General features: G+C 40.0%; 1 protein-coding gene across 1 annotated transcript in view; it reads left to right on the forward strand.

Annotated features, from left to right (window-relative positions):
- Positions 1–17,770, forward strand: part of ACTR3 (actin related protein 3) — a 28,947-nt gene extending 11,177 nt beyond the window's left edge. Inside the window, exons 2-12 of the mRNA XM_042040977.1 lie at positions 3,983–4,038; positions 7,630–7,754; positions 8,309–8,419; positions 9,872–9,967; positions 10,505–10,612; positions 12,718–12,861; positions 13,587–13,760; positions 14,136–14,228; positions 14,679–14,804; positions 16,378–16,461; positions 16,865–17,770. Of these exons, the coding sequence (XP_041896911.1) occupies positions 3,983–4,038; positions 7,630–7,754; positions 8,309–8,419; positions 9,872–9,967; positions 10,505–10,612; positions 12,718–12,861; positions 13,587–13,760; positions 14,136–14,228; positions 14,679–14,804; positions 16,378–16,461; positions 16,865–16,960 (1,213 nt within the window). The 3' untranslated portion in view covers positions 16,961–17,770. The remainder of the gene's footprint in view (positions 1–3,982; positions 4,039–7,629; positions 7,755–8,308; positions 8,420–9,871; positions 9,968–10,504; positions 10,613–12,717; positions 12,862–13,586; positions 13,761–14,135; positions 14,229–14,678; positions 14,805–16,377; positions 16,462–16,864) is intronic.
- The last annotated feature ends 10,162 nt before the right edge of the window (positions 17,771–27,932 follow it).

Below are 27,932 nucleotides of genomic sequence, written 5' to 3' on the forward strand. Positions count from 1 at the left end.
CTTGGTGTGGACCTGTCAGAGAAATGACACTCACAGCTCATGTTGGACCCCACCCCAGCTCTGTGTTACTTCCAGGAGCAGCTGGACAACTTCATTGCTTACAAAGCAGTTGTCCCTCTGTTCCTCACTTTTGTTAAAATTACAGTTGTGCTTGAATAACTTGGGAGAATGGCATTTGTTCTGGGCAGGGAAGCAGTGGAGCAAAGGTATGTGGTCAGAGTTTGTGGTTTGCAGATGGAGGTTCTGGTAATGACATCCTCGTTACAAGTTCTTACCCTCAGTGCTGTTTCCTTTTGGCTTTAAAATTGTCTGTGTGACTAATGCATAAGTAACCTTCCAGTGACATTGCTTTCGTGTCAGAGCCTCAGAAACGTCTATTCTAGGTGAGAGAGCACATGTAAGAAATCCCATTAGTGCCATTGAGAACATTGTGGGAAGCCCTTTGGCTGTCCTTCCAGAGAGCTCTCAGGCAGAGAGTGCAGAGCTGCTGTGCAGCTTCAGGATGTGAGTTTTTGAGGGTGATGATCACATGCTGGAAATATTTCTCCACTGATAGGTGAGATATGGGTTAGTAGTGTTAACTCAGAAGGAACCTTCATTAGTTGCTCTCCCAAACCTGTTTGTGCTATGAATGTCCATTACAAAAATATCGTGATTTGTTTGTCACATGTCTGTGTGGACTAGAGAGTGGTGTTGCCTTTTGGAGAAGGTGTTACAGGGAAGTCAGTGGGGAATATCAGATAGATGCATGTACACACCTATATGTATATACCGAGAGATAGTGTGGGAGGGAGTGGGGGTGTGTGTGGTTCTCCATGTACAGACAGGCACATGTGTAGAGACTTTGTGTGCTGCTCTTGGATACTCTGTAGCTGATTTTCTGAAATAAAGCTGAAGGTCATGATTACCCAACAAATTTTTTGCCTGTTTCTTAGGGGTTTTCTCCTTTTTTTTTTTTTTTTTTTTAATGAGCTTTTAGGTCTACAGAAATATTTCAGGGAGCTGAACATGGAGAAATAAAGGAAAACACTTGAACAATCAAGGCCTTCACCTTTGGGATTTTGTAAATCAGTTTTGTGTTACAGATATTAATAGAAATCAGCTTATACCATTACACTCCTGTGTGCAGTGCCTTGTGCTCTTACTGCTGAATGCCCCAAATTCCATATGGGAAAGCTGAGTCCATGTCTCATTAACGGCATGTGCCTGCCTGTCTCCATGCAAGTCCCTCCTGCCACTCTTCAGTGCTGTGCAGCAAGACAAAGGGTGTTCTGTGGAAAACTGTGATCCAGTATTGGTACTGCCTTATGATAGCTCTACTATCAGGATTCTTTTCCTGTAGCAGCAATAACTCCTGCCCTGAAGAAGATGGGGTGTGCCTTGTTCCCCTGTGAATCATTCATTAGTCAGACACGTTGCCATGTATGAACTCCTTGTGGAATCTGGATTGCCTATAGTATCCTTCTTTTCATGCAATTTAAATGTTTACTTCAAGTGACAGTGGTAGAATATATCTGATCAGTCCGAATAAAGCCTCCTATCTGCAAAAGTTAATTTGTAAAGAATCCTACTGTTACTAGATTGTGCATTTGGTGAATTGAAGATTTTTATCAACTTTCATTCAGTTTTACTGTAGCTTTTTGCCTCACCTATCACATTTTTAGACTTCATTTTAACTCAAAGAGTATCTCTATATGCATTTAGCTATGAAAATCAGGGCTGTGCTGTGAGCCTGAGGCTCCCAGGGGAGCAGAGGGTCCCTCCCTGACCCATGTGCCAGCAATGCTGGAGTTCCAGGTATGCAATGAAGTCTTGTACGTGAGAGATGTGTTGTGTAGAACACTGCACTGGAGACTTGCTGATACAATGGTCTAATATTCCAAGACCAAAAGTCATGCAGGTTTTTTTTCCTGTTTCTTTTCTTGGAAGCCTAAAAATGCATTACTTTTTTTTTCCCTGAGTCAGTACACTTCTTGCTGAGTAGGCCATAGTATTTTTATATATGCTGATTTTATGTCTGAATACACTCCTTTTATGTAAAATGCATCTTTCATGAGACTGTTTTTCTTTCAGTCTGCTGGCTGTGTGTGTGCTGGGCAAACTCCCACCCACAAGCAACTAAGCTGCCAGTTACCTGCAACAGTTCAGCTTTTGCTTTCTTTGAAATACTGAGTTTAATAATCAAACAGTTTTAACTGTTAAAAAACACTTCTAATCTAGGTGTAGGTTTTACATATGTAGCATTCAGACTCCAAAGTTCTTGTGTAGATTTAGCTTTAAAATCTACGTGCCACAGTTGTGGTTTGCAGGGGAAGGTAGAGGGAGTGAGTCAGTATTTGCTGGTTTACTTAGTAATTGTGGCACTAAAAGCCTCTTAAAACACTATAAATACAGTGATTAGTTTTACTCTTCGTGATAGATTACCGAAGCACCAGTTTGTGGAATTCTTGCTATTTCTTTTGGGAAGTAGATCTTTAAGAAGAAAGTTAAAAACAAACTTGAATGAGCAAAATCCAAGTTGTGTGTCCCTAGTTGAGGCATGTACAGTGCCTAATGCAGATATCTTCATGAAGTGTGAAATTCTTTCTAATATTTAGCTTCTTTTTTTCATTATTTATCATCTTTTGGCTGTGACGTTTTCTTTTCCAGTAAACATTCCTGTTGATCGGTACGAAGTCAAGTTTCTGTGTGTGGCTACTCACAACAGTTAGTGTGTTACACACAAGATGGAGTTTACAGCTTTGAAAACACATTTCTTGCAAAGTATTTTTGGTGCTAGAAGAGGTCCTGTGCCAACCACTTGGTTATTGAGAGAGAAACCCACCTTCCCTCCGAGGATCTGTGTCTTGGCCCAGCGCTGATGGGTGATTGAAGCTGTGTAGGTGTTTCTGGGCATGTGCACAAGCTGCTCCCTGCAGACCTACTGCAGCAGCTCTCCTCTCCCAGCCTGGGGAACCCAGCCTCTTGCTGAGTTACTGCTGTGAATTTATGGTTTGGTAAAGTTACTGCTGCCTTACACCTCCTAAGATCTTCCAGGTTTACATCAAGAGTGCTGAAAGCTGTAGAGGTGCTACTACAGCATTCATGCTTTTGCTGATGATAATTTAGTGCAGCTGCCTGACTGTACAAAGAAAATGAGAACTTTGTCACGTCTGTGTTTGTTAAAAACATGTGGGTAGGCTCTAACTCTTGAGTTAGAGCAGGGCTTTTTGGTCTGCATGGTTTAGAATTTTCCTGTGCTGCTTTGGTGACAACATTTCTGGCAGCTGGTTTTGGTACCTTGAGTTTTGTAGTTACTTTTCATGAATGCTTGGTTAATTTCTTCCGTTTTCATGCATAATGATAACAAAGATAATATATATAGCACAGTCTGGAGTCTGAGTGGAGGCACATAGTTAATTTCCTCTTGTTTTCTTTACTCTTATTAGACACATTTTGACACTGTTTTCCATTTGTGAAATGAGATGTCTTTTGCTACAGCTTGTCATTATCAGCTGCTTGTGACATGAGGATGGCCAGCCCAGCTGGCAGTCCATGGGCAGGGCAGCTTTTCCCCCCTACAGTTAGGAATTGCAAAAACACTTCTACCACTAACATTAATTACATGAAAATATTTCTATAGAAATGCTACCTGCTGAGCAGGGAAGACCTGCTCTGACAAAGTTGTACTCCTAAATATTGATAGATTGAATGACATACTTCGTGTTCCATAGTAAAATGCTGTTAGAGTAGAAGTTAGCAGTGATTCTTGATCTGTGGCAGGAAGCATTGTCTAACACTTTAAAAGAGAGCAATTCTTAGTTTGCCTTAGTCCTTTTTAGTTTGTTCATCTTTAAAGAAAAGTCAGCGTGGTGTCCTTGTTATATGTGACGAGTGGTCTGTTCATTAAAAAGGGGAGGTGTCTTTGTTATTTGTGGTATTAAATATTACAACTGATTTTTTTTTTTTTTTTTTTTTTTTTTTTTTTTTTTTGCCTCAACAGGTATACAAAACTTGGATATGCGGGTAATACTGAACCACAGTTCATTATCCCTTCATGTAAGTATTTGTTAGTGTGTATCAATGCTGAAGTTACTCTTGGAGTTTCTGTAACATGGCATGTAAAAAAAAACACATTAAAAAGAGTGACTTGACCTCTGAGAGGTGACACAGAGTCATAATGTGGCTTTTCTGTTTTGCTACGGATACTCAGTTTAGAAAGATACATTCATTACAAAAGGATAGTAATAGGCTAATTTGTTGGACATTGAAATAATGTAAAAATCCAGTAGCATGGCTACATTTACTTTTTTGGAGGTTCTTTGCCGTTTAGTGATTTTTCTGGTAAAACTCTGAGTTGACTATAATAGGAAAAGAGAAATAAAACTGTATGGTTTAATATCTCTAGGGTTTAAAATGTTCTATTCGCCTGGTAGTTGTCAGTATTACAGCTATGTTAATTTACTGTGCTTTGCAAATACAACAAGAAAAAATGTCAGTTTTTTCCCCCATGTAGAATAGCTTATTTATTTGCTCCCTGTCTTCTGAACTCTTTCTCCCACTTGAAGAGATACATTCCTAATCCAGAGAGTGTAACTCACTCAGCTTCCTTTAGAAATGCTTCACCTTTTGACCTCGTTCACCACTTGGCAGTTCGTCATTGTTCATCTGTGCCAAAGTAATCACGGATTACATCCTGGTGAAAAAGAGTAATTAGCACACCCAGTTTTCCTTGCAAATACAACAGGAAGAGAGCTGGAGCTAATACTGATTCAGCACAGTGACTCTAAACTAGAACTTGGTAGTTCAGGCTCTGTTAATAGTGTTAATATTTCTAAGAAACATACTTCAGAAAGTAATTTTTGTGGAAAGGTGAGGCTAAGTCACTTGTATGAGAACAAGGAATGCATTAAGAGAATCCTTTCTGTATCTTCTGTTTTGGCTTCAGATAGATATTTCTTAATTACTTGGTTTTTCAAATTAACTTCATTAAGTTTACTTCAGTGTCATGTAAAACAGTACAGTTTTGCTTTTCACACAAAAGCTAGTCTAACATTAGATATAAAAAGTTTCTAAATATTGGAAAAGCCCTTACATTGCTATTTAAACTTCATAGCAGTTGTTAAATTATAAGTGGGCAAGTGGTTATTTAATTTCAGATAAACAGACTTTACATACATACTTTTTCTGCATCTTTAGATTTGGTTTATTTAGTTTGAAGATCACTTTCTTGTTCCAAAAAAGAAGAAATATCATGACACTTTAAACACTGGGAATGGAATGACTTGTCAGATCATTAAGCAGAGAAATTTATCCAACAGGGATGCTATTAAAGTAGAAGAGAAGGAGGGGAAATGAGATTTTTTGACAGCCTTTTGATATAGTGTGGGGTGTTGAAAAAAAAGGATGCTCAGTGTAGATGTTCCTACAGCTGAAATGGCCCTTGACTGCAATTTTCTCAATAAAAAAGACATTTTTCTCATTTGTACTGCAATCCAAGCTAGATAATTCCAGTAACTGCCTGAGTTTGTGTTAATCCTCTGCCTCGAATGAAATAAAGTAGCACTGGGTTAATCCACATTAGAGAAACAAAAATAGAGTACAGCAGTACCTAGTTTCAAAGTAAAATGTTACAAAAAGCTCTTTGGTGTCTATAAGTTCCTTAATATTATTCCCAGTGGAAAAATGGTTTGGTTTCTCCTTTGACTTCCAGTAGTGGCAGCTGCATTTTATCAGGTTGATTCTCTAAAATTAATGTTTGCTGTTAAACAGGTCTGAGCAGCATTCCTTGTGCCTTGTTCACTTGCAGCTTATCTTATTCACTACTGCTCGTAACAAATTTTTATCTCCTTATGATGTGTTCTTGATTTAATTCTGAATATGCTTCTGTAGAGATGATAAATGCTTGCATGAAAAGTGAAGTAAATGAGAATATATTGGGCCAATTTTTTGATGAGGCTTGGGTTCACTGCTTTCTTCCGTGGCTGCCTTTTAGATTTTAGATCATTAATTTTGCTTGATTTTTATTCACTTAATCAGGTTTTTCCTGCTATATGTTAAAATGGGAGTCACCTTCTTTCCATTACCCAGTAGTTCCCTTGATTTTTCATTATTTCAGTTAATCTGTGATAGCTGTTGGCCTTTGCTTTACTTCTAAAAGAAAAAACTGGCTTGAATAGTGTTTCAGCACAAAAATTGCTTCAATGCAAGGATGTTCTTCTTTTTTTTTTTTTTTTTTCTTCCCCTAAAAGCTCTTAATTCTTGTGCCAAGCAAACCAAAGGCAACTGCTCTGGGTACTGCTGGAGTGCTGCCCATCCTCAGGCACTGCAGCTGAGGTTTCAGCAAGATTTATTTTCTTGTTTGTATTTTCAGGATATGATTCTTGATTCAGGTTGTCTGCTCCTAATTTCTGCCTTTCAAATGCAGGGCTGAACAAGCTGGCCTCGAGGGCAGAAAAATATTTGAGAGCTCTCATCTTGTTTTAGGCTCGTAACAGGGTGAAACTAGTTGGGCTTGAAAGTTGATGTGATCCTGAGGCAAGTGATGGATTTTACCTGAAAGTTCTTGAAGAGAACACACAAAAAATTTCCCCAGGTGTGGAAGCTCTGTAACAATGACCTGAAAATATTTGTCAAGACTCTTCTCTTGACTTGCAGCAAGCACCTGCCTTGCGACATTTCCTTCCCTGTGATTTTAGCTTCTGCTTCCCATCTACTCCCTATTTGGCTTCCTCCGGCCTTCTGCTTCCTCTCTGCTCTCCTGTAAGCAGCTACAGAAGTTGCAGTATGATTCAGTTTTCTTCCTGAAGAGCTCAGAATAATGACTTCTGTTTCATCCTGTTCAGTCTTTCACAATATTCAACTTCTTGGTTTCTCTGACTCTGCTTGTGTTGCTCTGTGTGGGAAGGGGAGGGAGGATGGGGAGGATCAATGAACTCGGGGTGCTTTACCCATTAGCAAGCTGCTGATTTCCAGGTCCTGTAGCTGTGCTGCCCTGGCTGCTGGGCTTGAGACTGCAGCTGTTTTCTTAAGTTTTTTTTAATCTTAGTTGTGAGCAAACATAACTTCTTGCTGAAGGTGAGAACTGTAAAAATATTTCTGCCATTGAAAAAGCTTTTGGAGGACAACCTTAGAACAGTCGAGGCTGATATTAATGCTGCTTGTATATATGAATTTCCTCATCTGGGTGAAGGATTGTGTTTAAGATTTGAAAAAATACAGCAGATATTGCTGGTGCTGTAGTGCTGGTACCTGGGGAGTGATTCTTTTTAAAAGAATAGCACTAATAATAAAAATTGATATTGTTACTATTGGAGTGTGTGGAAAATTAGCTCATTTGTTGAATAAAATCTGAGCTCTGTAGGGATATCTTATTTTAGTGATTCTTTTTATATTTTATTTTCCTGATTGCATGTTGAGTGTCTAACAATTAAATTTGTATTTAAGCCTGTTACTGTGTTAACTTTTTAAGTCCTTACCATGCTTACCCGTGACTGGAAGTCAAATTATCTGTTGTTCTGTGTAGCTTTTCTGAGTTATGCTTGAAACAAAGGATGACTGTGATTACAGTATTATCTTTTATCAGTGTAGGTTTGCTTTTTTCAGTGCAGGATATGTGACCTACAATAATGTTTGTGTTCTCTGTTGAAGGTATTGCTATCAAAGAGTCAGCAAAAGTGGTCGATCAAGCACAAAGGAGGGTTTTGAAAGGTGTGGATGATTTAGACTTCTTTATTGGGGACGAAGCAATAGAAAAACCAACTTATGCAACCAAGGTATTAAGAGAAATTTAAAAAATAATTGTTCAATACTGTTTAGCAAGCATCACGTGTACAGTAAATATAATATTAAGAATGCTTTTTGGGTAACTTAAGTCTTATTTATTCATTCTAAAATAAGCTTTGGTATTAGTTTTGTTGACCTTGGGGAGCCTGTGGGAATTTGCAAAGCACTGTGAATATATATTTCCTCATAAGTGAGGCTGGGAGGGTGTGAAGCAGAAATGCCACATTCTCTTGTTCCTTGGCAACTTCTGTCAGCAGCATCAGAGTGGGGCACTGGGCTGGGGGAACTTCTGGTTTATCCCAGTGCCACCAATCTGCTGTACTGAGAAAAATGCAATGTGTTGTCTCTGCTACTCATGGTTGGAATCAGAATTTTGAATAGGTGTCACATGGGAATAGGGGAGGCTTAAAGCAGGGTTTCTTGCCTGTGTAGATCATATACTTTTACTGCAGCTGAAAGCAGATTTTTTGTTTGGTTTTGGGGTTTTTTGTTTCTTTTTTTTTCCTTTTCTTTCCAATTATAATTTGATGTTTTTCTCCAACAGTGGCCTATCCGCCATGGTATAGTTGAAGACTGGGACTTGATGGAGAGGTTTATGGAGCAAGTAATCTTTAAGTATCTAAGGGCAGAACCTGAGGATCATTATTTTCTTTTGGTAGGTAAATTTATGCCCTGCTTAAGAAATTCTGTATGATGAATAACAATGTGCTGATTTATGTAAATTCTTAAATATAAATATGCATCTTTTGAAAACTAAAGTAAATAAATTGCCTGCAGCTTTCTTGACTTGCCTTAAGCCATCCAGGTTCTTTAATTTTCTAAAAATGTTATTGTGTCTGAACAGCAAACATTTTTCTGTTCTCTTCTCATTTCCCTCCAAATTGTCTGATTCATGACCTTTTTCTTTTACTTCTCCACTGAATTCAATAATCTCAAGTTTATATGTTTAAGACAAAAAAAATACTTGTGTTTTGACTTTACATAATTGCAATTATTTTGTTTTTACAGTACTGCCATCTGGATGAAGTATCTAGAGAGTAAATGTCTGTCTTTTATTTTCTGTGAAACTGGAAGGGTTGATTGTCATACTTGGGCTGATTAGATCTAAATTAAGCTCAATGTTATTCTGAAGCATTTGCTATTCCTTAGTATTTTATTTAAGGCCATTGAAATAGGCAGTTTGGTTTAGTGTGATATTTATAGATCCAAGTTTGGAATGAGAGGTGTTGGCCATACCTGTTCAAATGCCTTCATCTTTGAAGCAGTAATTAGGTCCAGTTGCTCAAGGCTGTGTCCATACAATCTGTGAATATCTCCAAGGATCAAGATGCCATAACAACCCTGGTCCCATTTTCCAATATTTGACCCCCTTTACGTTACCTTTTCCCCCCCCTAATACCTGCTTAGGATTTCCCACATTGCAGTTTGTGTCCCTGGCCCCTTGTTCCAACACCTTTGTGAAGAGTCTGACTCCCTCCTCTTTATCCCCTCCTGTTACCCAGTTGCTGCAATGGAAAAGTGATATTTTTTTTCCTCCAGATATTCTGTAGTACTATCCAAAAGGCTCCTTCAGAGTAGAGCCTTGAGTATGTTTGATTGTTCAATGAAAGCTATAGCACACTATTATGGTATGTTTTATGTTGTTCAGCTTCTCTCACTTGAGTACATTCCTACAGCTGAGCATATCTTGTGTTAGAGTGGCTGCCTTCTGAAGGAAAGCGGCTCTTTTCACTGAGAAATCTGAAAAATGTCATTCTTTAAATGTGCTAAACTGCATCCTTTGACATATTTTGATAGTCCTTGATTCTTTCAAGTGAAATCAAAAGTTGTAATGAGCTAACCAACCCACAAAGGGGGCCTTCCGTGTAAATGCTTAAGCAGTAACTACTGTAGTTTTTATTGCACTTCTGTTTTTTTCTTTTAATGCAATTTGCATAAATTCTTAAAAGCACCCTTTGTACATTACTATTTTTACATGCTATTGTTGTTGAATGACTCATCTTCCAAAACTTAGGATTTGGTAGTTGTTCATTTTTTTTTTTTAAAGTCAAATGTTCAGTTTCAATGTAAGTAAAACTCATGGGATTTGGTTTTTTTTGTCTCACAGACTGAGCCTCCATTAAATACTCCAGAAAATAGAGAATATACTGCTGAAATCATGTTTGAGTCTTTCAACGTTCCAGGGCTATATATTGCTGTTCAGGTAAGGGCACAGCTGTTGAAAGTCACAGCTGCAGTATTTCTCCTTGGGCTAAAACTAGTTTCACTGTGAAAAGTTGTGTAAGTGATGTTTGGAATATTTTAGGTCCTTCTGGTTGGCAGTTCCAGCACTGCCTGTTTCAGTGGGTAGTCACTGGATACTGTTCCTCTGTTACCTCCATAGAAGGCTTCTGAGCAGTAAAGTATAATATCTGTTGCATCAGAAGTAAATAAAAAAACCACACCACATCATAGTAATTGTATTAATCCAAGAACTGCATCCCTTTCAGTATGAAGTAACAAAAAATGATGTTTGAGCGTGGCTGAAAAAAATGTCAGGCAAGAGTCAAAAGTTACATTTGTGCAGCCTCTTTTTTTTAAGCTGTTGTGTAGACATATGTAATATTATTAAATCAGTTTCCATGCTGTAAATTACTATGGGGGTGTCAGTCTGAGTGTCCTTGGGAGGGCTGGTGGAAAGTGGGGTCTGCAATGCAGCTGTTTTACTAGTATTTGATTTTGGTGTGTGGCTTTTCCCAAGGCTGTCCTTGCCTTAGCTGCATCTTGGACGTCGAGACAAGTAGGAGAGCGAACGCTGACTGGTACAGTTATAGACAGTGGAGATGGTGTCACTCACGTTATTCCTGTGGTAAGTGTGCCTCAAAGCTGCACAAACACCTTCAGTGGAGAACAGTTTGTCCTCTGAGTTCTCTGAAGTGTACACCTACACAGACTGAAGTAGAGATAGGAGTCTTCAAAAACTTCAGATAATTCCCAGGGCTGTGGGTGTGAGTTTGGTTCATTTTGTAGTGCAGAAGTCTTGAAGAACTTCTGTAACCCTGAGCTTGGCAGGGCTAATTGTCTTTTAGTCAGTTACCTTAAAAGGTGAGTTGCCAAGGCCATGCTAAGTGATGGGCAAAATTCCTTTAGCACATTTCCAATTTGGTTTGTTGGTAAGAGTGAATAGGCTCTTTACAGTAGTCAGTAGAAAAAGTTTGACTTCTTATGTTCATTTAGCTCAGTCCATTTATATAAAAAGTAGAAATAATACAAAGTATTTGAGAGCAGATGTAGTGTTTTTGAGAGTTTTTCTCCACCTCTTCTCAGTGTTTAGTAGTGCTTCAGCCATACAAGCAGGGAGGTTTATATAGCAGAAAAAATCCCCAAACTGCTTGACTGGAAAAAAACAACCCCGAGGTTGGTTAGTGTTGAATATCTGTTCCAATACATCAGGTTGCTAAAGCAAAAACTTGGATGATTGTGTGATGTTTTATTAAATAATGAGCACTTAGGGCTGCAGTTTCTTTAATGTCAAATTATTGGTTTTACTGCAGGTATGGATTTCCTTTCAGAAAGCTACATATTCAAAATTTTGTAATTGGAATATTTAATAGTGTTCTTCATTTCAAGTGGCTGAGAATAGTTTTCTCTGCCTATATTTCCTGGGGGAGTTAAATTCATGTCTATGTACCAGATACATTTGTATTTTCAAAATGAAGTTAGATTACAGTTTTTAAGACAAAAATCTATACAAAGCTTTATCATGCCACAGTAGCACTTTTTTAAAAACAGTAACATTGGTGGTGGTCAAATGTACACTGCCATGTAGCAATTTCTTACTAATTTTGGTGGAATATAGTGGCTAAATCTTTGTTCAGACTGTTCATCTGAGATAACGTACTTTTAATAAGACTTAGGGAACAACTGACACCTCAGACCTTCTGTAGGTAAACTTTTAAATTGTACTTAGTAGTGCAAATTGCTGTTTAAAAGAGTGGAACTTTTCCTGATTTGTGGGTTTGGTTTTTTTTAAATTGAAATAAGAGTAGGTATTCTATATCATTTGACGCATTCACCTCTTTTGCAGAATGCCATTTATTTGATTTCTGAAATTTTTAAACACGTTGAACAAATTGTCAACAATGTTCCACCACTTCTATAACAAAACAGATAAAAAGGAATTAACAAATGCTTATTTCAGTAGTGAAGTTAACAATAGCGGTAGATTTTTTTTATGTCATTATTTTCATGTTAGTAAGACATTTTTGTATGAATGTAAGATGTGTGAATATAGGAAAATTTAAGCATTTTATGAGTGTGATATCTGGATTCTGTTTGGATTTAGCAGGTCTGGTAGGGTGGAAGGCCAACCTTGCACACTTGGTTTCTTTGTTTAGACCAGATATTTTTAATGCATTGATACTGGTCCCCAGGATGAGTGTGACTTGCAAGGGTAGGTTGATGGGTGAGGATGGGCAAGTCTGATGTTCTAAGCAGTCTCAATTCATGTGCTGAAATGATGCATTTTCTCCCTGCTTTCAGAAAATTAATTTTGGTTCATGTGGAATTGTAACGTCTTACGTCAGTGGCTGTGACTGCAGGGCCACATCAGTTATTCTAAAATAATATTTCATGAAACAAGGTTCCTTGACCTTTTTGGTAAGAGTAACCTCATTTTGAAGAGAAAATAAAGGCCAAGGAATAGTGAGTATAGTGATTTGTCTGCCTTATGTACTAGTGACCTTTCTGTTCCTTCTAACCTTGTAAGAATTATGAACCAATGCAAAGTAAAGTAAGGCTATACTGTGAAGAATTGGATTTGTGGTAATTAAATGAGCCAGTCTTAAAGGGCTTCAGCCTCAGAATCAGAGGTAGTGGATAGGAGTTTAGACTCCATGTCTTTCTCTCTCCCCCCTGAGCTTTGTTGAACGTGGTTCTTATCAGTATCTTTGTGCCCATTAATTTTGTTTACAGGCTGAAGGATATGTGATTGGCAGCTGTATCAAACACATTCCAATTGCTGGGAGAGATATCACGTACTTCATTCAGCAGTTGCTGAGGGAGAGAGAAGTAGGAATTCCTCCTGAACAATCCTTGGAAACAGCTAAAGCAGTGAAGGTAATGTGAATGTTGCAGATGTGAAGATTTTGTATCACAACTTGATATATGGTTTTAAAGTGCAACAATATCTGAAAATAATTGTACTCTGACTAATGGTGCTCTAAGTAATATAAAAATGTCTAAATAATATAATAATATGAAGTAGCTTAAACCCAAGGTTTACAGTTGGGTTATACTCAGTCTGGCCTGGAACTTCACTCTTCACCTGTTGTCTCCCCTTTCTCTTCCCCTCCATTATCATTATTGTTGTTGTTATTGTCCTGTTATTATTGTAATGTTCTGTAGGAAGAACTATTGGTTGAATGTGTCATATAAAGAGCTGTAATTGCTCTATATTCTTTCTGAATATTAATGTGTTCTTTTTTGTAGTACACATTAGAGAACAAAGCTATTCTGAAAGACATTCAGTCTAAAGTACACTTAAATTTTGTTTCTCTGGCAGTTCTTCAATGTACTTCAGAATTAATTTCTCACAATCATCAAAGTTTAGAGGAAAAGCAGAAGAAAAGTAATTTAGCTCAGCAAGAGCTTTCAGTGCTGCACAGAAATGATCTGTAGTAGCAGAGCCATTATCTACCTGTGTACAGTAAATGTCAGTTCAGCTGTTTTGAGGCCTATTCTTTATCTGCCAGTTTAATACTTACTCTTAAAAGTCTAAATTACTACACTTTTTGAAATTTCTATACTTTGGATGGTTCTAACTGTATCCATTCAATTTTCAGGAGCGCTTTAGTTATGTTTGCCCTGACTTAGTAAAAGAATTTAACAAGTATGACACAGATGGTACAAAGTGGATTAAACAATATACTGGAATTAATGCTATCTCAAAGAAAGAATTTACCATTGATGTTGGTTATGAGAGATTCCTGGGGCCAGAGATTTTCTTCCATCCTGAGGTAAGTTGATTTGAATTGTCTGTACTTCCTGTTTTAGATGCATTTTAGATGATAGCAGAGAAATCCTATTTGCAAAATTGTGAGGAAATGGTTATCCTGACTTACATTTCTCCTTATTTATAAATAGATACCAGCTATTGTTGCAAGCCAGCATGATTTGATTCTTGATTGCTACTAATTTTTATAAAAATTCTGGTTGATACATAAAGTACTTATAAATGGCAGCAAAAATATTTGCCAGCTGTTTGCATTGTTAGTTTTCATGCCATCTCTAGAATTATAGAATGGTTCTTACCTTGTTTCCTCTTTACCACTTTTCCTTTGCAATACATGGTCCTCCACATTGACTTGTCTTGATTTTATCCTTGATTGCAGTTTGCTAATCCTGACTTTACACAACCAATCTCAGAAGTAGTAGATGAAGTTATTCAGAATTGTCCCATTGATGTTAGACGTCCTCTATATAAGGTCAGTAGCTAGAATGTCTTTTTTATATATACTGGTTTTAGAAGAATTGTGATTTTTATCAAATTACGTATTTGAAACTCTTAAAAACCAAAACCAAATGAGCAAAATTAACCATTTTTCTAGAAATGAATCCAGTATGCAGAAGGCTTTGTTGTTCACGTAGATGTTTTCAGAATGTGTTTTTTCGTTAGGGAAATGAAAAACTGAGTGAAAGTGGTGAGATGTAATAAGACATAAATAGATTTTAAAGCACAGCCAATTTTAATGACAAACTCTTTGTGAATTCATGTTGTGTCATATTTGTGTTAGATATTTTAAATCTTACAGTAAAAGCATACCTGCTAACTGCAGCTTTAAAAACTGTGTTTAGATATTTAAAATTTAGGAACTGCAGAAAACTGGAGACCTTCATTTTCAGATGTGGTTGACCAATTTTGTTGTTCAAAACAGAATATTGTCCTCTCTGGAGGCTCAACCATGTTCAGGGACTTCGGTCGCCGTTTACAGCGAGACTTGAAAAGGACTGTTGATGCCAGACTGAAACTTAGTGAAGAACTTAGTGGTGGCAGACTGAAGGTTGGTTTGTGCAGCTCATGCAGTTAACAAGCCTCTGTTACCTGGAAAATGTACAAATAACATCTTGCAATGATCGTGGTCTTTGTTGAAATGTCTTTATCTTATTTGAAGTTCCTATAGAGGCTTTTCAGAGATTCATCCTTTACACTGATCACATACCAGCAGTTGGCCACTCCAGCTGTCTTTGTGCTTGGTGTTTATTGATCGGTTACAATTCATTGTGCTTGGTCTTTTGAGCTTAAAGATAAGAGATGAATCAAGCTCATTGTTGAGCCACCAGGAGGGTCAGGAGCATGTGTCCTGTGAGGAATGAGTGAGCCTTGATTAGAGAAGGGAAGGCTTTGGGACTCCTGATAGCGCCTCATTACATATGTGGGGAGATTATTGATTTTAAGGTTCAGCTGGATAAAACCCTGAATACCTTCCTCTGACTCCATAGCTGACCCTGCTGTGAGCAGGAGGCCAAACCAGAGACATGATGTGGTCCCTTCCCTCCTCAATTATCTTACATCATATTATCTTATCCTACAAGGGACTTTGTTTTTTTACTAAACTGCATGATCCTTAATTTGTGTTTTTTCCACTTCAGACTTCTGACCTAACTGTTGCATTCTTCTGTTGTCTCTACATAAATAAAAGAGCAGCAGAGGAAAAATAAAGTGTTTTTTTCCTTTTAAAGCAAAATTGAAGTGATTTTCCTCATTTATTTTTTAGTAGCAATCTAGCTAGGTGAGCTCAAACAATCCTTTAAAGCCCCAGCAGTGCTTTATAATATGCCATGGTAGGCAACTCTGAAATTTCAGTCATACACAGTTCTCTGGCTCAAGAAACATCATTTAGTCTCTGTTTTCTTTAGTAGACTTTTACCACTTAGTAAGGAAGCAGAGTCTGAGTAAGGAAATTGGATGTGATTCTTCTTTCCTTCAAAGTGCTGGGCATGGTAAAGAATCACTGGCTGGAATTTTGCAAATGTGTTACAGAACATTTTTAGATGCTGTTTCAAATTTCAGCGAGTTGGGCTGAAACAAATTAAATTCTGAAACTGTTACATACACTGCTAGTTTTGATTAACACAAGGAATGAAGGTTGTGGCTGACTGGAATGAGTGCTGTAGTTTAGAAAAGCATGACTGACTCTATTGATCCTGGATAAACTTTTAATCTGCAACTGATGCTTTTTTAGAGCAATTATGTGAAACTTAAAAATTAACCTCCTAAAGTGTGTTTTTTCTGAAAGGTCTGGGTAGTATGGATCAATGCTTATAACTGCATAAATAAATAGTCCATCAATAAATTAATCAGAACATAGTGTGAAAAAAATGGGTGTGAATGCAAGTACCTCTTTATGCCTGATAAAGCAGGTAACTGTTGCTCTATAAGCAGGAGCCGTTTCTTACTCTTCACTGTACAAGGGAAAGTCTGATGCTGTAATTGTAAATTTACATACACAGCATCTAAGAAAATACTAATTTATGAAAAGTAAGCTTGGTATATACACTCCTTTAAAACTAGGTCTAGTTTTTACCAGCAGAAGTCACTTTTAATGTGTTCCTTTTCTCTCCTCCTTTCTGCAGCCGAAGCCCATTGATGTCCAAGTCATTACACACCATATGCAGAGATATGCAGTCTGGTTTGGAGGATCAATGCTGGCTTCCACAGTAAGTTTAGCTGTAAAGCTGAGCATGTTTGAGCCATTCTGACTCTGCTTTTGGAGCTCTCATCACCCCTTCGTTGTATATTGAATGTGGTTGGGGAATTTCTGATAGACCTCAGGTAGTAAATAGACCCTTCCTGCCTGCCCTGAAGTTTTTTGCATTAGACTGTGAAGACTTGGAAGAGCAAATGAAAGCTGAATTAAAGCTTTGTGTGAGTTGTTAAATAGTGCATTTTAGTTTTGTGGCAGAATATATTCTTTGCATTGGTGTTTAGCCATGTGTGATGTAAGTTAATTTTAGGATTTCTGTGCTATCTTTGTTTTTTCCCACTGGCTACATAAAAGTTGCTATTGTTAAAATAAGGTGTCTATACCATACACTAATGTTCTTTTCCTTCCCTTTACAGCCTGAATTCTACCAAGTATGCCATACCAAAAAAGATTATGAAGAGATTGGCCCTAGCATCTGTCGTCACAACCCTGTGTTTGGAGTCATGTCTTAAAGCTGACCCTGCAGGGGTCGGGAATGGGGAAGTGGGGAGGAGGAAGAGTCTTTCTGATTACTTGTTTGTCTGATGGCTGGTATTAAGATAACAAACATGACTTGACAATAAGGAAAAGACCAAACACAATTAAGCAGGATCATTTTAATAAGTGTCTCAACATACGGATGTAGTGGAAAGCCAAAATGATCACGTTTTTTCTTTAGATTGATTATTTGAACCTGTGCGTAACAAAACAAAAAAGTGGATTTTAGTTCTTTCTGTGCCCTGATATTTTGTATATTAATGAATTATCCAAGATTTGATGGGATTTGATGGTGTGTAGATAGTCAGCTCTCTAATGCTTCCATTGTACCCCTTCATGGGTGCAATACAGGAGCTTGTTTATATTTCATACTTTTTTATACTTTGAGGAAAAATATGAATAAAAGAAACTGTAATATTTGAGGAAAAAAATTTACCAGTGACCAACTTGAAAGTAAATTAAAAGAAAAAAAAGTCATGAGTCATGCAACTAGCTCTTGCAAATCATGACCAGTCTAAATCCTGGGTTCCATACAATGCGAGTGCTTTTGGAACTAAGAAGCTACTATCTTGGATTAACCAATGCCTGCTAGTGCTTTCTGATTACTTGGTGCATTTTCATACTATCTCTTGCTTTAAAAAAAAAAAAAAAGTAAAGACAAGACTGTTGGACCAGTATTGCAGTTCTGTAGTGTCATTTCTAATTAAACCAAATAATCAGGTTATTAAAATTTGGTGTATTTAAAGCCTAACACCATTCCAATAAAGGCACAAAATTTCTTTTTATGTTGGTGTCAGACTTGTTAATCTCATGACATGGGAAGTTTTGAGCATGGGTCCCTACATATCTGCTGTGGCTTTTGAGGAGTGAGGTTGGTCTGTGAGGTAGAGATGTAATTTGCTTTGTGTAACTCAAGTGTGAGCATTTTAGAGGTGCAGTTTGTGTGTTCAGCTAGATAGCACTTACCTAGAGAAGCCTGACAGCTCCTCCACTGTTGGGTTTGTTCATCTACTTTGTTCTGTAACTTCTTTCCCCCCACTTTCTTGCAGGTGGTGCTATTCAGGAGTCAGCACTGCGTTTTCAATCTCTGTGGTTTTTCTGCAAGAAAATACCATATAGATAAAAATAAAGTGAAAACAATCTCTTTCTCATTCTTTCTAGGAAGAGCACTTTATGTAGTGATTGGAATTGCTTACAATTTCTGTTGATAGTTGATGGGAGAAAACTCTTCCTTAGGCGCTTCTGAGCCCATGGTGGAGTTGAGGCTGTTTGCACAGAAGACCACAAGAGGGAGATCTGGTTTCTTCTGAGTTGCAAAGATGCCTCAGATTTTTATCAGAGAAGCTTATCAATTGCCAGAGCTTCAAAACTTGGTAAATGTAACTCCAAAACAAGGATAAATGTGGGAAAGTGTTTTTAAAGCAAGCATTGTAAAACGTTTACATGCTGGAATCAAACAGAAAATGGTGCAAACAGGAAATTGTTGAACAATTTCATTACAAAACTCTATTAGTAACATCTTCCCTATCACTGATACAGTTTTGTAGTTTTTTTGTAAGTCACTGTTTGAGTCATAACTGTACACTGATTCCTGTGGTAAGAAAGACCAATAGGCAAATACACATTAAATAAAAAAAGTTAATTTGAATTGTGCTTTTCCAGCAGTCCTGGTTCTGCAACAGTATCATACTCTAGTGACAGGATTTTTTAAAACACTGCAATGGCCTGAAGCTAAGGCAAGAGTTTTTTTCCTCTCTAGAAAAGAAGAGTCTTTAAAATTCACTTGAAAAACTCAAATTTCTGACACATAGATAACTAACAGTGAGCAAGTGCAAAGAAAAGGAGTGAATTCCTCTTCTTGTCACACACAGCTGTGGGGAGATCTCAAGTGTTGCACAAATTCTGTGTTCATCTTCCTGAGGCTCCAGGGAAGCTGCTTTAAGCTTCTATTTGTCATTTGTGTAGAAGGGGAGGGATAGCAACCTTACACAACCATTGGTTTTTGTTTGGTTTTTTTTTTTTTTTTTTTTTGTAGCTGTGATCTAATGAAGTAAGTGGGAGTTTTTTGTAGTTTTTTTTTTTTTTTAATAATCTAGATGTAATTTTAGAGAAGTTACACAGCCACAGCTGATTTGGGATATGTTAAAAGAGCTAAAAAAAATTATGAATAGCTCCTATTAATGACTTGGAGTGCATGGAGAGTCATCAATATTTAAACACACCAGACATAATACTAAAATCAGCCTTGTACATGGGAATGACTGGCTGGAAATGGCTCACATCAGTGTTCTGCACCTGTAACACCAGATCCAAATCTGATCTGCTGCTGGTGAGTGGTGGAGGGGCTGAGCAGCCTCTGGGTAGGTCATCCCAGAGATTAGATAGAGCACACATTGCACAATGTGAAACAGAGGCATTTCCAGAAAATCCCTCTGCAATCTTGACGCTTGGATCTCCCCTTGTTCTGTGTTGGGTTGGGCTTAAAGCATCCAAAAGGTTAATTGCAGAGGCAAGTGTTTAAAAAAAAAAAACAACACATATAAGGAGATTATATTTTTCTTCTCCAAAGGCTTGTTACTGTGGAGGTTACAGGAAAAAAGCAATTTTACACCTATGTAGGAGGATTTAATGGGACTGATATCTAGGAGTAGCTTTGTGTCTGTCCTGTGACTGGCTGACAATCCCTTAGCAGGGCAATGCTGAAGGGCAGAGGAGTCCAGGAAGGCTGGGCATTCTTCAAGAATGAAATCTCAAAGACACGGGAGCAGCTCTCCCCATCTGCTGAAAGATGAGGCAGCCTTTTCCAACTTACTGATTTTAGGATTCTATAAAGGAGACTTACACTTCTACTGTCCTGCTGCCTGCAGGATGAGCTGGAGCACTGCTGGTTTTGCACAGAAAATTGCAAAGAGCCCTAAACAGTTCCAGTCTGCCTGAACTTGGGTCACTTTCCTCTTCTCCAGGAGTTTGGTTTTATTTCAGTAGATGAGGTAGGACTCCAGGTTTAATTGGCTTAAAAGCTGATATTTTCATGCAGCTGAACTTGGAATAAATCAAAGGTCTCTGCCAAGTCAGTTTAGGCTCATCTCTTCATTTTGTGCAAATGTTTGTACCAAAGGCTAGATATTGTTGGGATGAATGAGTTACTACTTGAAAAGCTGTCTGGAGGTGACTGCTGGGCTGGGCTGCTACTGCCAGCTGTGGGGTAGTGCTGTGCAACCTCCCTGCCTGGTAACTCTGGTGTTCCTGTGTAGGACAAAAACTCCTGTGGCAGTAAAGTTAGGAGAAATACGTTGTTAGCATCACTTAGTTGCGGACTTGTTTTGTTTATTTTTTTATTTCCCCCATAGGAGCAAAGTGGTGGAATAACCAGCTCCAAGTGCCGGGCCCCTGTTCTGATACAAGCCTTTTAGTTTCCTATTTTAAATGGCACAGAGATCCCAGCTCCCATATGGATGCTGCAGATGTCTATTTCAACAATTTTATCAAAATCTGGGTTGCCAAAGCGAAGGCCCAGCCTGACCTGTGTTGGCTGCAGGTGTCCCTCACCTCCATGAGAAGTGATGCCCCCCAAGTGTTTGGGCTGTAGCGTACAGAGTGGCTGTAGTTTTTTTTCTCCCCCCAAAGTTGTTTTTAGTGTAAATGCACTTACTGCTGGAGGGAGGCCCAGAGAGTACAGCAGCAATTTTAGTTTATAGGAGCTGGAGGTGTAGTGCTTGATTGTAACACTGCTACAGCTGAGAAAAGTGCTTGGGTTCTTTACTTATTCTCATGAATTAAAAGGTCAAGAAAGATGTTTTGTTTGAAAGACAGACCAGCACAGAAGAAACTATTTCTGCTTCATAGAAGCCGAGAAGCTTAACTGCTCTATGAGCACCCAGGACAAATCTCTTTTAGCATCTTAGAGTAGTTCCAATTTTTTTTTTTTATAAATGCACATTAGCTGGAGAAGGGGTTTAAATACATCTCTCCTTCCCAGCTACATGCCCTGGCTACTCAGCTGTATGGAAAATTTTCTTCCTGGTCCTGCTTGGGTCTCCCTATCCCTCCCTTGTTGCAGAGCCCAAGGCTGGGCCTGATGCCAAAAGCATGGCAAGGGTCTGTCTGCAGTGACTGCTCTGAGATGAAACCCCCAAAGCCTCCATTTGGCAAGGTGCTATTTAGTTGTGGGTTGGTTTTATTTTCTCCAACTTCTGAACTCTGTTTTAGCCAGACCATGTTAGTGGTGAAAAATACCAAAAGTTGTGCCTCAAACAATAATAAATAGCAAATATGAAGCAACTGGTAAAACTCCCAAAGAAGCCAGAAAATCAGGAACATGCACGGATCTGTTGTAATGCAGATTTGCAGCTGAAGCACCGTGGGGGTGGGAGGGGGCAAGTGGCCTTACTGCAGCACGTTCCACGTTTCAGTTGTCTGAGGCTGTGCCTGGCAGGAATGCAGCCAGGGTTTCTTTCACACTTCGCCACAGGATGGCACTTTCCCACAAGAAATCCTGCATGGCTGCAGCCTGGAAAACCCTTTAGCGCAACCTGCCTGGAAAAAAGCAGCTCACTGAAAGCATCTGATGGCAAACCTTCCTGGAAAGGCTGGTGCCTTGTAGTCACGTCAGGCTGAGGAAGATTAGAGCCTCGGCTTTCTATGTGGAGCCAAGCAATCAGTGTCTCCCTGCAGATGCTCCCACCAGAAGTGGTGGGAGATGTCCTACGGATGCTGAGCAGGACTGAATTTCTCAGCACAGGGAATACCAGAGGTGCACTGAAAGGGAATCAGTGAGTGGGAAGATGTCACATGCAATATGTGACACCACTTCAGGGGATAACTGCGAGCAGGTTTTTGTACTCTCACTGCAATTCAGTTCTGAATTACCTCAACCTTTCCTTGCAGCTGGTTGTAGGGAGCGCACAAGAGATGGCACAGGCATGCACCCATCACACAAGCAGAGATAAAGCCAGGGAGAGCTTTGCTTATCATGGTCCTGAGAGAGATTGGTTGTAGCAAGGTTCTGCTTGTCCCCCACAAAGTGTAGGGAATGATAATCCTACCCTGCTACAATGATACTGCACGGATGCCTCAGCACGGCTCTCAGTATGGCTTGCCAGGCATTTCTGAGCAAAATGTGCTGTTGCCTGAGGGTTGTTTTGGGGAAGAGGAGTATTTTTGCATTGTTTTGGGGAGCTGAGCCGTAACCAGGCTGCTCTGGTCTAATCACAGTGTTCAGCCTCAGCAGACACCCTGGAAGTTGTCCTGGGCTGGGACTGGGCAGCAGCTGTGTGTGCCTCTTGTATTTACAGACCCCTGAGTATTTATAGAAAAACTCCTCTGATTATTTCTAATGCACTTTGGTCTCATTGAAGTTGTGACCTGGCAACCTTCTGCTCCTCTCTCACCTCCATTAACCCATCTGACCTACAAAAAGTCTAATGTGGTTTATTTGCCAAATGTGGAAGCTGACAGCAAGGTCCAAAAGGGCAGATACATCTTTCCTCAGCTGTGAAACACCTTGAGAGGGAGGATGATTTTGTTATGTTTGTGCAATCTCATCTAACTCGTGGTCCTTCCACTCTTGTATCCCTGCGTGCCCTGCAGCACCCTGGCAGCTGCTAAAATCTGTCCAAGCCAGATGAGCACGGGCCCATCTGCAAGGTAAAGGTGAGAGAGTGCCTGACACATCAGGAGCTGAGCCAGAGGGGCTGAGCACAGAATGTGGAGCGGGTGAACGGGAGGTGCATCCCACAGCACAGCCCGTGTGTTTGCCCAGGTGACACTGGGGCTCCTGGTGTTGTTCTGGTGGTGGACTCGGTCACTTGATCCTTCAGCTCCTCACTGCATGGAGGCAAAAGCCTCTGAGTCTCTGGTCTGGGAAACTGGTGATGTGATGGCAGCTTTTTGATGGCACAAATACTGCCCACCAAATACCTACTGTCCCTTGCTCCCCCTCCTCCTCCTGTTGTACTCAGGAAAAGGGTTTCTCATTTATTGTCTGTGCCCTACAGAGCTGAATAGATCAAAACTAATGATCAAAGGGATGACAGAAACAATGCTCTATGACCTACGTGGGATCAATGTATCATTTTGTAGCACTCTGCAACTGCCCTCCTCTGCATGGTTTGTTTGTTTGTTTGTTTAATTCCAGTGTGTCCATCATTTCCCTAATGAATGGAGTGTGTTTGCTGTGGTAATGGCACCAGAGCTGAGCACCAGGCTGAGAAACCAGATGGCGTGGGGACTAGGGGACTCTGTGCCATTTGTGGTGGTGTCCAGACCACAGTCATGGTTCAGCTGTGCTGCCTGAATGCAGCCTTCCCCTTCATGCCTGCTCCCACCTCCTCTCCCAGCTGAAGAACCTACAGGATAGCAGTAGTTAAATGCTTTCTCCAGGTAATGGCTGCCTGGGCCCAGGTGCTGCGACCCACTCCAACCCTAATGAGAATTGCAGCAGCTGCTTTTCCAGCCTCCAGAAGACAGGGAAACCAAATGGCAGACTATTTTCCAGCACTGTAACAGTTTAAACATGTTATAAATGGGTGTGTTAGAGGGACAGATAAAATATACCTGGAGGGCTTGGTATGCAGTGGGGTGGGATTTGAACTGACAGACCTGCAGCTGGGGTCTCCATGGTTTCCTTTTTGCAGCACCTCTGTGCAGCCTGGAACCCTGACTTTCACTTGGAAGGTTAATTATCCTTTAAATGAGAGTTCTGTTTGGCTCCAGCAGTCAGAGCAAGGCCAAGAAGTCGGACAGAGGGACTGCCCAGGGCTGAATCCTGAGGGTCACTGCAGGTGAGCATCCAGAGCTGGACTGGGAAGAAGGGGCAGCTTTCCTTGCCTGCTCCTTAGCCCACCCAAGCATCTCCCCTGACAGCTTTTGTGACCACATACATGCCTTCTGCTGGGTACACAGGCTGTTGTTCCTTAGAAACAGAATTTTTGTTAAATACACAGCTGGGTAGCAATTTATTAATTTTCATAGAGTTCTTGCTCTTCAGAAACTCAAGCAAGCTGGAGTAGCTTAAACAAAAAATCTGAGGAGAAATTCACTGGCATAAAAAAATTGCTGTTAAAGGTTTCATTCAAAACATACTAAAAATGTGAAATTTTGTTGGCAGAAAACATTTGCACCTGCCTGGTCCTATCTGCAGGGTTTTTCTCTCTCTGGTGGGCAGTGCTGGCAGCTGCCTGAGCCCTGATCCTGGGGGAGGAGGTGCTGCTGCTGCAGGACCGTGTGATGTAGGGCTGCAGTGAGTCCCCTAAGTCTCCTCAGATGTGTGGCCCCTGCCCACCTGCTGCTGTGGCCAAAGCCAGAAAGTGATGAAAATCACTCTGTTGCTTTGTTTGCTGTCTTTCCCAAAGGAAAAAATATTTCACTCTTCATGAGTATTAATGACAATGCAGGATTTATTTTGCCTCTCTGACTTTAAGCCCTGATTCACATTAAATACCATTTGGGGGGTTTTTTTCCATTGTTCAGCATAGGGATAACTTCACATGTGTTGTTTCTGGTGTGTTTGAGCAGCAGAGGAGAAGGGAGGGGGACTGGGAATTCCCTGAGGCAGGACAAATGTCCAGACCTAAAGAGGAAGGTAATGAAGGTACAGGGGCTCCTCTGGGGTGGTAGATCAGGAAAGGCACTTTTCCAATACATTATAAACAATCAATACCTGCTGAGAAAGCAGAAGGAAGGAACTGCAGGGCTGGGAGTCTCCTTGCTTCAAACCACATGCCTGGAACTTTTGGACAGCACTGTGGCACCACCAGCCCAGCCTGGTGACTTCCATCACCTTGCACCCCTCACCCAGGCTTTGGCAGCAGCATCCAGAGTCACCTTCCTGGGGCTTTCTCACTGCAGTGAAGTTATAACTGGAAGTGTCAGCCTTTCAGCCAGGGGATGGTGCTCAAATTCACACAGGGCGTAAAAAAGGAGGCAAAGAATATAAAATGAGAGGCAACTGCAAAGATACAGAAAAATTTAATTCAGTTTTTATACTATTTGTATTTGCTTTAACAGCTTTGGCTTGCCACTGACCCAGCACACTGGCTTAAGTGAACACGTAAAAGGTGCACATTAACTTGGTAAACACAAGAGACTTTTCAATATTGTCTTTATATTGATGTGCACAGGTGGTATTGAAAAGGCATTTCACTCATTCACAGCTGGACCACACACTGTGAAGCTGTCATGTATATTAGGTTTTAGGTAGAAGTGGCTCAGATAACTCCAAATCTGCCCTTTTCATTTAAAAAAAAAAATTAAGATGTGATGGGAAAGATCATTTAACACCCAGGTCTTTACATCTTGAGAGACTTGCTGCATAACATTTTTTCTATAGTGCCCCTCTGCCATGATTTTTAGGTATTACATGGAAATAATGTGATAATTAAAATCTGATGTGAATTTAAATAAATTACACAATGGAGGAGTGTATCACTTATGGCACTGAGGTGCCTGAGCTCTTTATACATGAGTGGGGATGGTACCCCTGCAGTAAGGGGCCCTTTGCCCGGGGGGTTACTGCCTGCATGCTCCAGATGGAGTTTTGGATAAGCAGCTCCACGGTAAAAGGGCTAAGGCAATCAGGGAAAAAGGAGGGGAAGGACCGACAGGCTCCTGTTCTTAGTGGCTGTAATATAATAACAGCAAATAGAAATTTAAATTAGATTGCTCTCCAAGATTACTACCCAATAATTGGTCAAGGAGTCACATAACTTACTGAAATCTAATTCTTACACTTTATGCCTATAAAATATCTGTTGATGCATTTTCTCTCACCTCTTTTCTTGCAGGAGCATTGATCATTTTATTGTTAAGTCTGATGTTGGATACAAGTGCTAATACTGCTGCTAGAGCTCTTGGTCTGCATGCAGCTGTGTTTTGGAGGAGATCACTAAGCCTTTGGAGTATGATTTACTGCAGCAGCAAAACTTGCTCATCCCTTTCTGGGCTCACCTGAGTTAAAAATACAATCTCCTCTTAAGACAGCCCCGCACACAGCTGGGTGTAATTCAGCCCACAGCTTCTGCTGCCTTAATTCACAAAGATCAATTTACAGAGGGAAGCCTCCAGCTAACTGATGCCAGGTGGTGGCTTTGGCTTCCTGAGGGGGTGGGTGACAAATACCAGTGGCCTGAAACAAATCAAGGGCTAATGCTGTGGCACAGAACGGTGCAGGATGCCTTCTGTCTGCGGGTATCTAATACAGCTAACAAGCAGCTAACATTACTGCCTGATTTGGCAGGAATTATTACCTGCTGAATGGCTTAATAGATTTCTAGTTGCTGTGTGTATAATTTTCACTAGTCCCCAAAGGAAAGCTATATAATGTTTGCCATAGTTGTTTGTAGAATTGGGATGCACCACAGGTGTACTTTGAACTTCACAAACTGCTCTGTATTACATCCCATTATGCTCCTTGTGGGGCTGTAATTACTGGGAGCTCTTCTGGGGCAGCGGCTGCTACTTGGGATGTGATTTTCCAAAGCAGGACCTTACACTGTCTGGCCTCCCTTTGTCACTGCAGTGTTTGCCTTCATTATCTGTAGTGCACAGACATTGGTAAATCAGCCCAAGTAACTCTAGGACAGCTTAGAAATATGTTTAGTGCTTGCCTTCAGAGGTGTTTTTTTATGAGGGCTGTGCTTTAAAATAAAGTAAGATTTGAAAAATGATTTTGGGAAGTGGGCCTTTTTCAATAGCTTTTAAAAATACTGTATTTAAAGTAGCAACATGGTCAAAGGTTTAATTATTTAGGCGGTCTACCTTATAGGACAATAATTCACTATTTCAGATTCTAGTTCAAGAGGAAGAAATAGATTCCAGTAATGCTTAGAAATAATCAATTAGATTCTGACAAGATTCCCTGTACCTGTGTCCCTATATTAGGGGAGGAATGGTGTGATGTGGGTGTGAAATGAAGAGAAGGACCCATGCATTGAACACAGAGGGGTCTTGCTCACATTCATTAGTCAAGATGATTGCAGCAGCCAAATATTTGATTAAAAAGATATATAAGTACCCATTAAATAAAATAAGCCTGCACAGGTCTTTGGCTGGCGTGTCTGAAAATGCCATAAGCCTGGAATTGCAGCATGCAAAGTGAGGGGAAGACTCTGTGAAGTGCCCACCTAAGGGACCTGTGAAAATTAATGCCACAGCAGAAACGCTCTTTAAAGGTCAGCCAGGACTGTGAGCCAGCCTGGGAGCTCAAAGCACTTGTTTAGCACAGGGCTGCCTGTTTTGTGAAATTGTTTTTCAGCAGAGGGGTTTTAATTACAGTAACACTTTGGTTCTTCTGTCAGAGGAAGTGGAGGAACTCCCCACCCTCCAAAACAAACCAAACCAAACCTGCTGTCTGCCTGCTCCAGATTGGTGCATTCCCACCATTTAGCAAAGAGACTTTAAGGGAGAGCAAAGGATTTGGTTCATGAGGGCTGGTGATGGCACAAGAGTTCTGCATGTCACATCCAACTGCTCTGGCCAGGCAGTGATCCCTGTGGCTCCAGGCTGCTCCAGGGTACCACTAGGTACAGCCAAAAATATACCTGTAGAAAAGGGATATACTGCTTGTAATCTGGGGATGTTGCTTGTGAAATGTGTTAAAAATATACCAGAAGTATATTACATCCTCAGTAATCCTTGAACATGCAAGCAAAAATCTTGGTGCTCTATGGGCAGAAGCGAGGAAAATCAGAGCTGTAAAGGACCTTTTAAAGCTCCATTTTTGTTCTGACTGCAAGTATCACTGCTAGAGCTAGTTTAAAATAACGCCAATGTCCAAAGGGTTTCTGCAAGTAGAAAACGTAATGAAAATCCAAACAGCCATTTAATGGTGAGAGCAGTCACTGTTTCATGGGAAGAAAAGCGTGTTTTCTTGCTATGCACAAAAATTAGAAATGCCTAAAAAGATGCCATTTCTGTAAGGGTTTTTCATGCTGAAGCTTCACCAAAACC

This window comes from Corvus kubaryi, unplaced genomic scaffold (genome assembly GCF_017639235.1).
Source record: "Corvus kubaryi isolate FWS band 111438036 unplaced genomic scaffold, C.kubaryi_AGA036_p1.0 37396, whole genome shotgun sequence".
NCBI classification, from domain to species: Eukaryota; Metazoa; Chordata; class Aves; order Passeriformes; family Corvidae; genus Corvus; species Corvus kubaryi.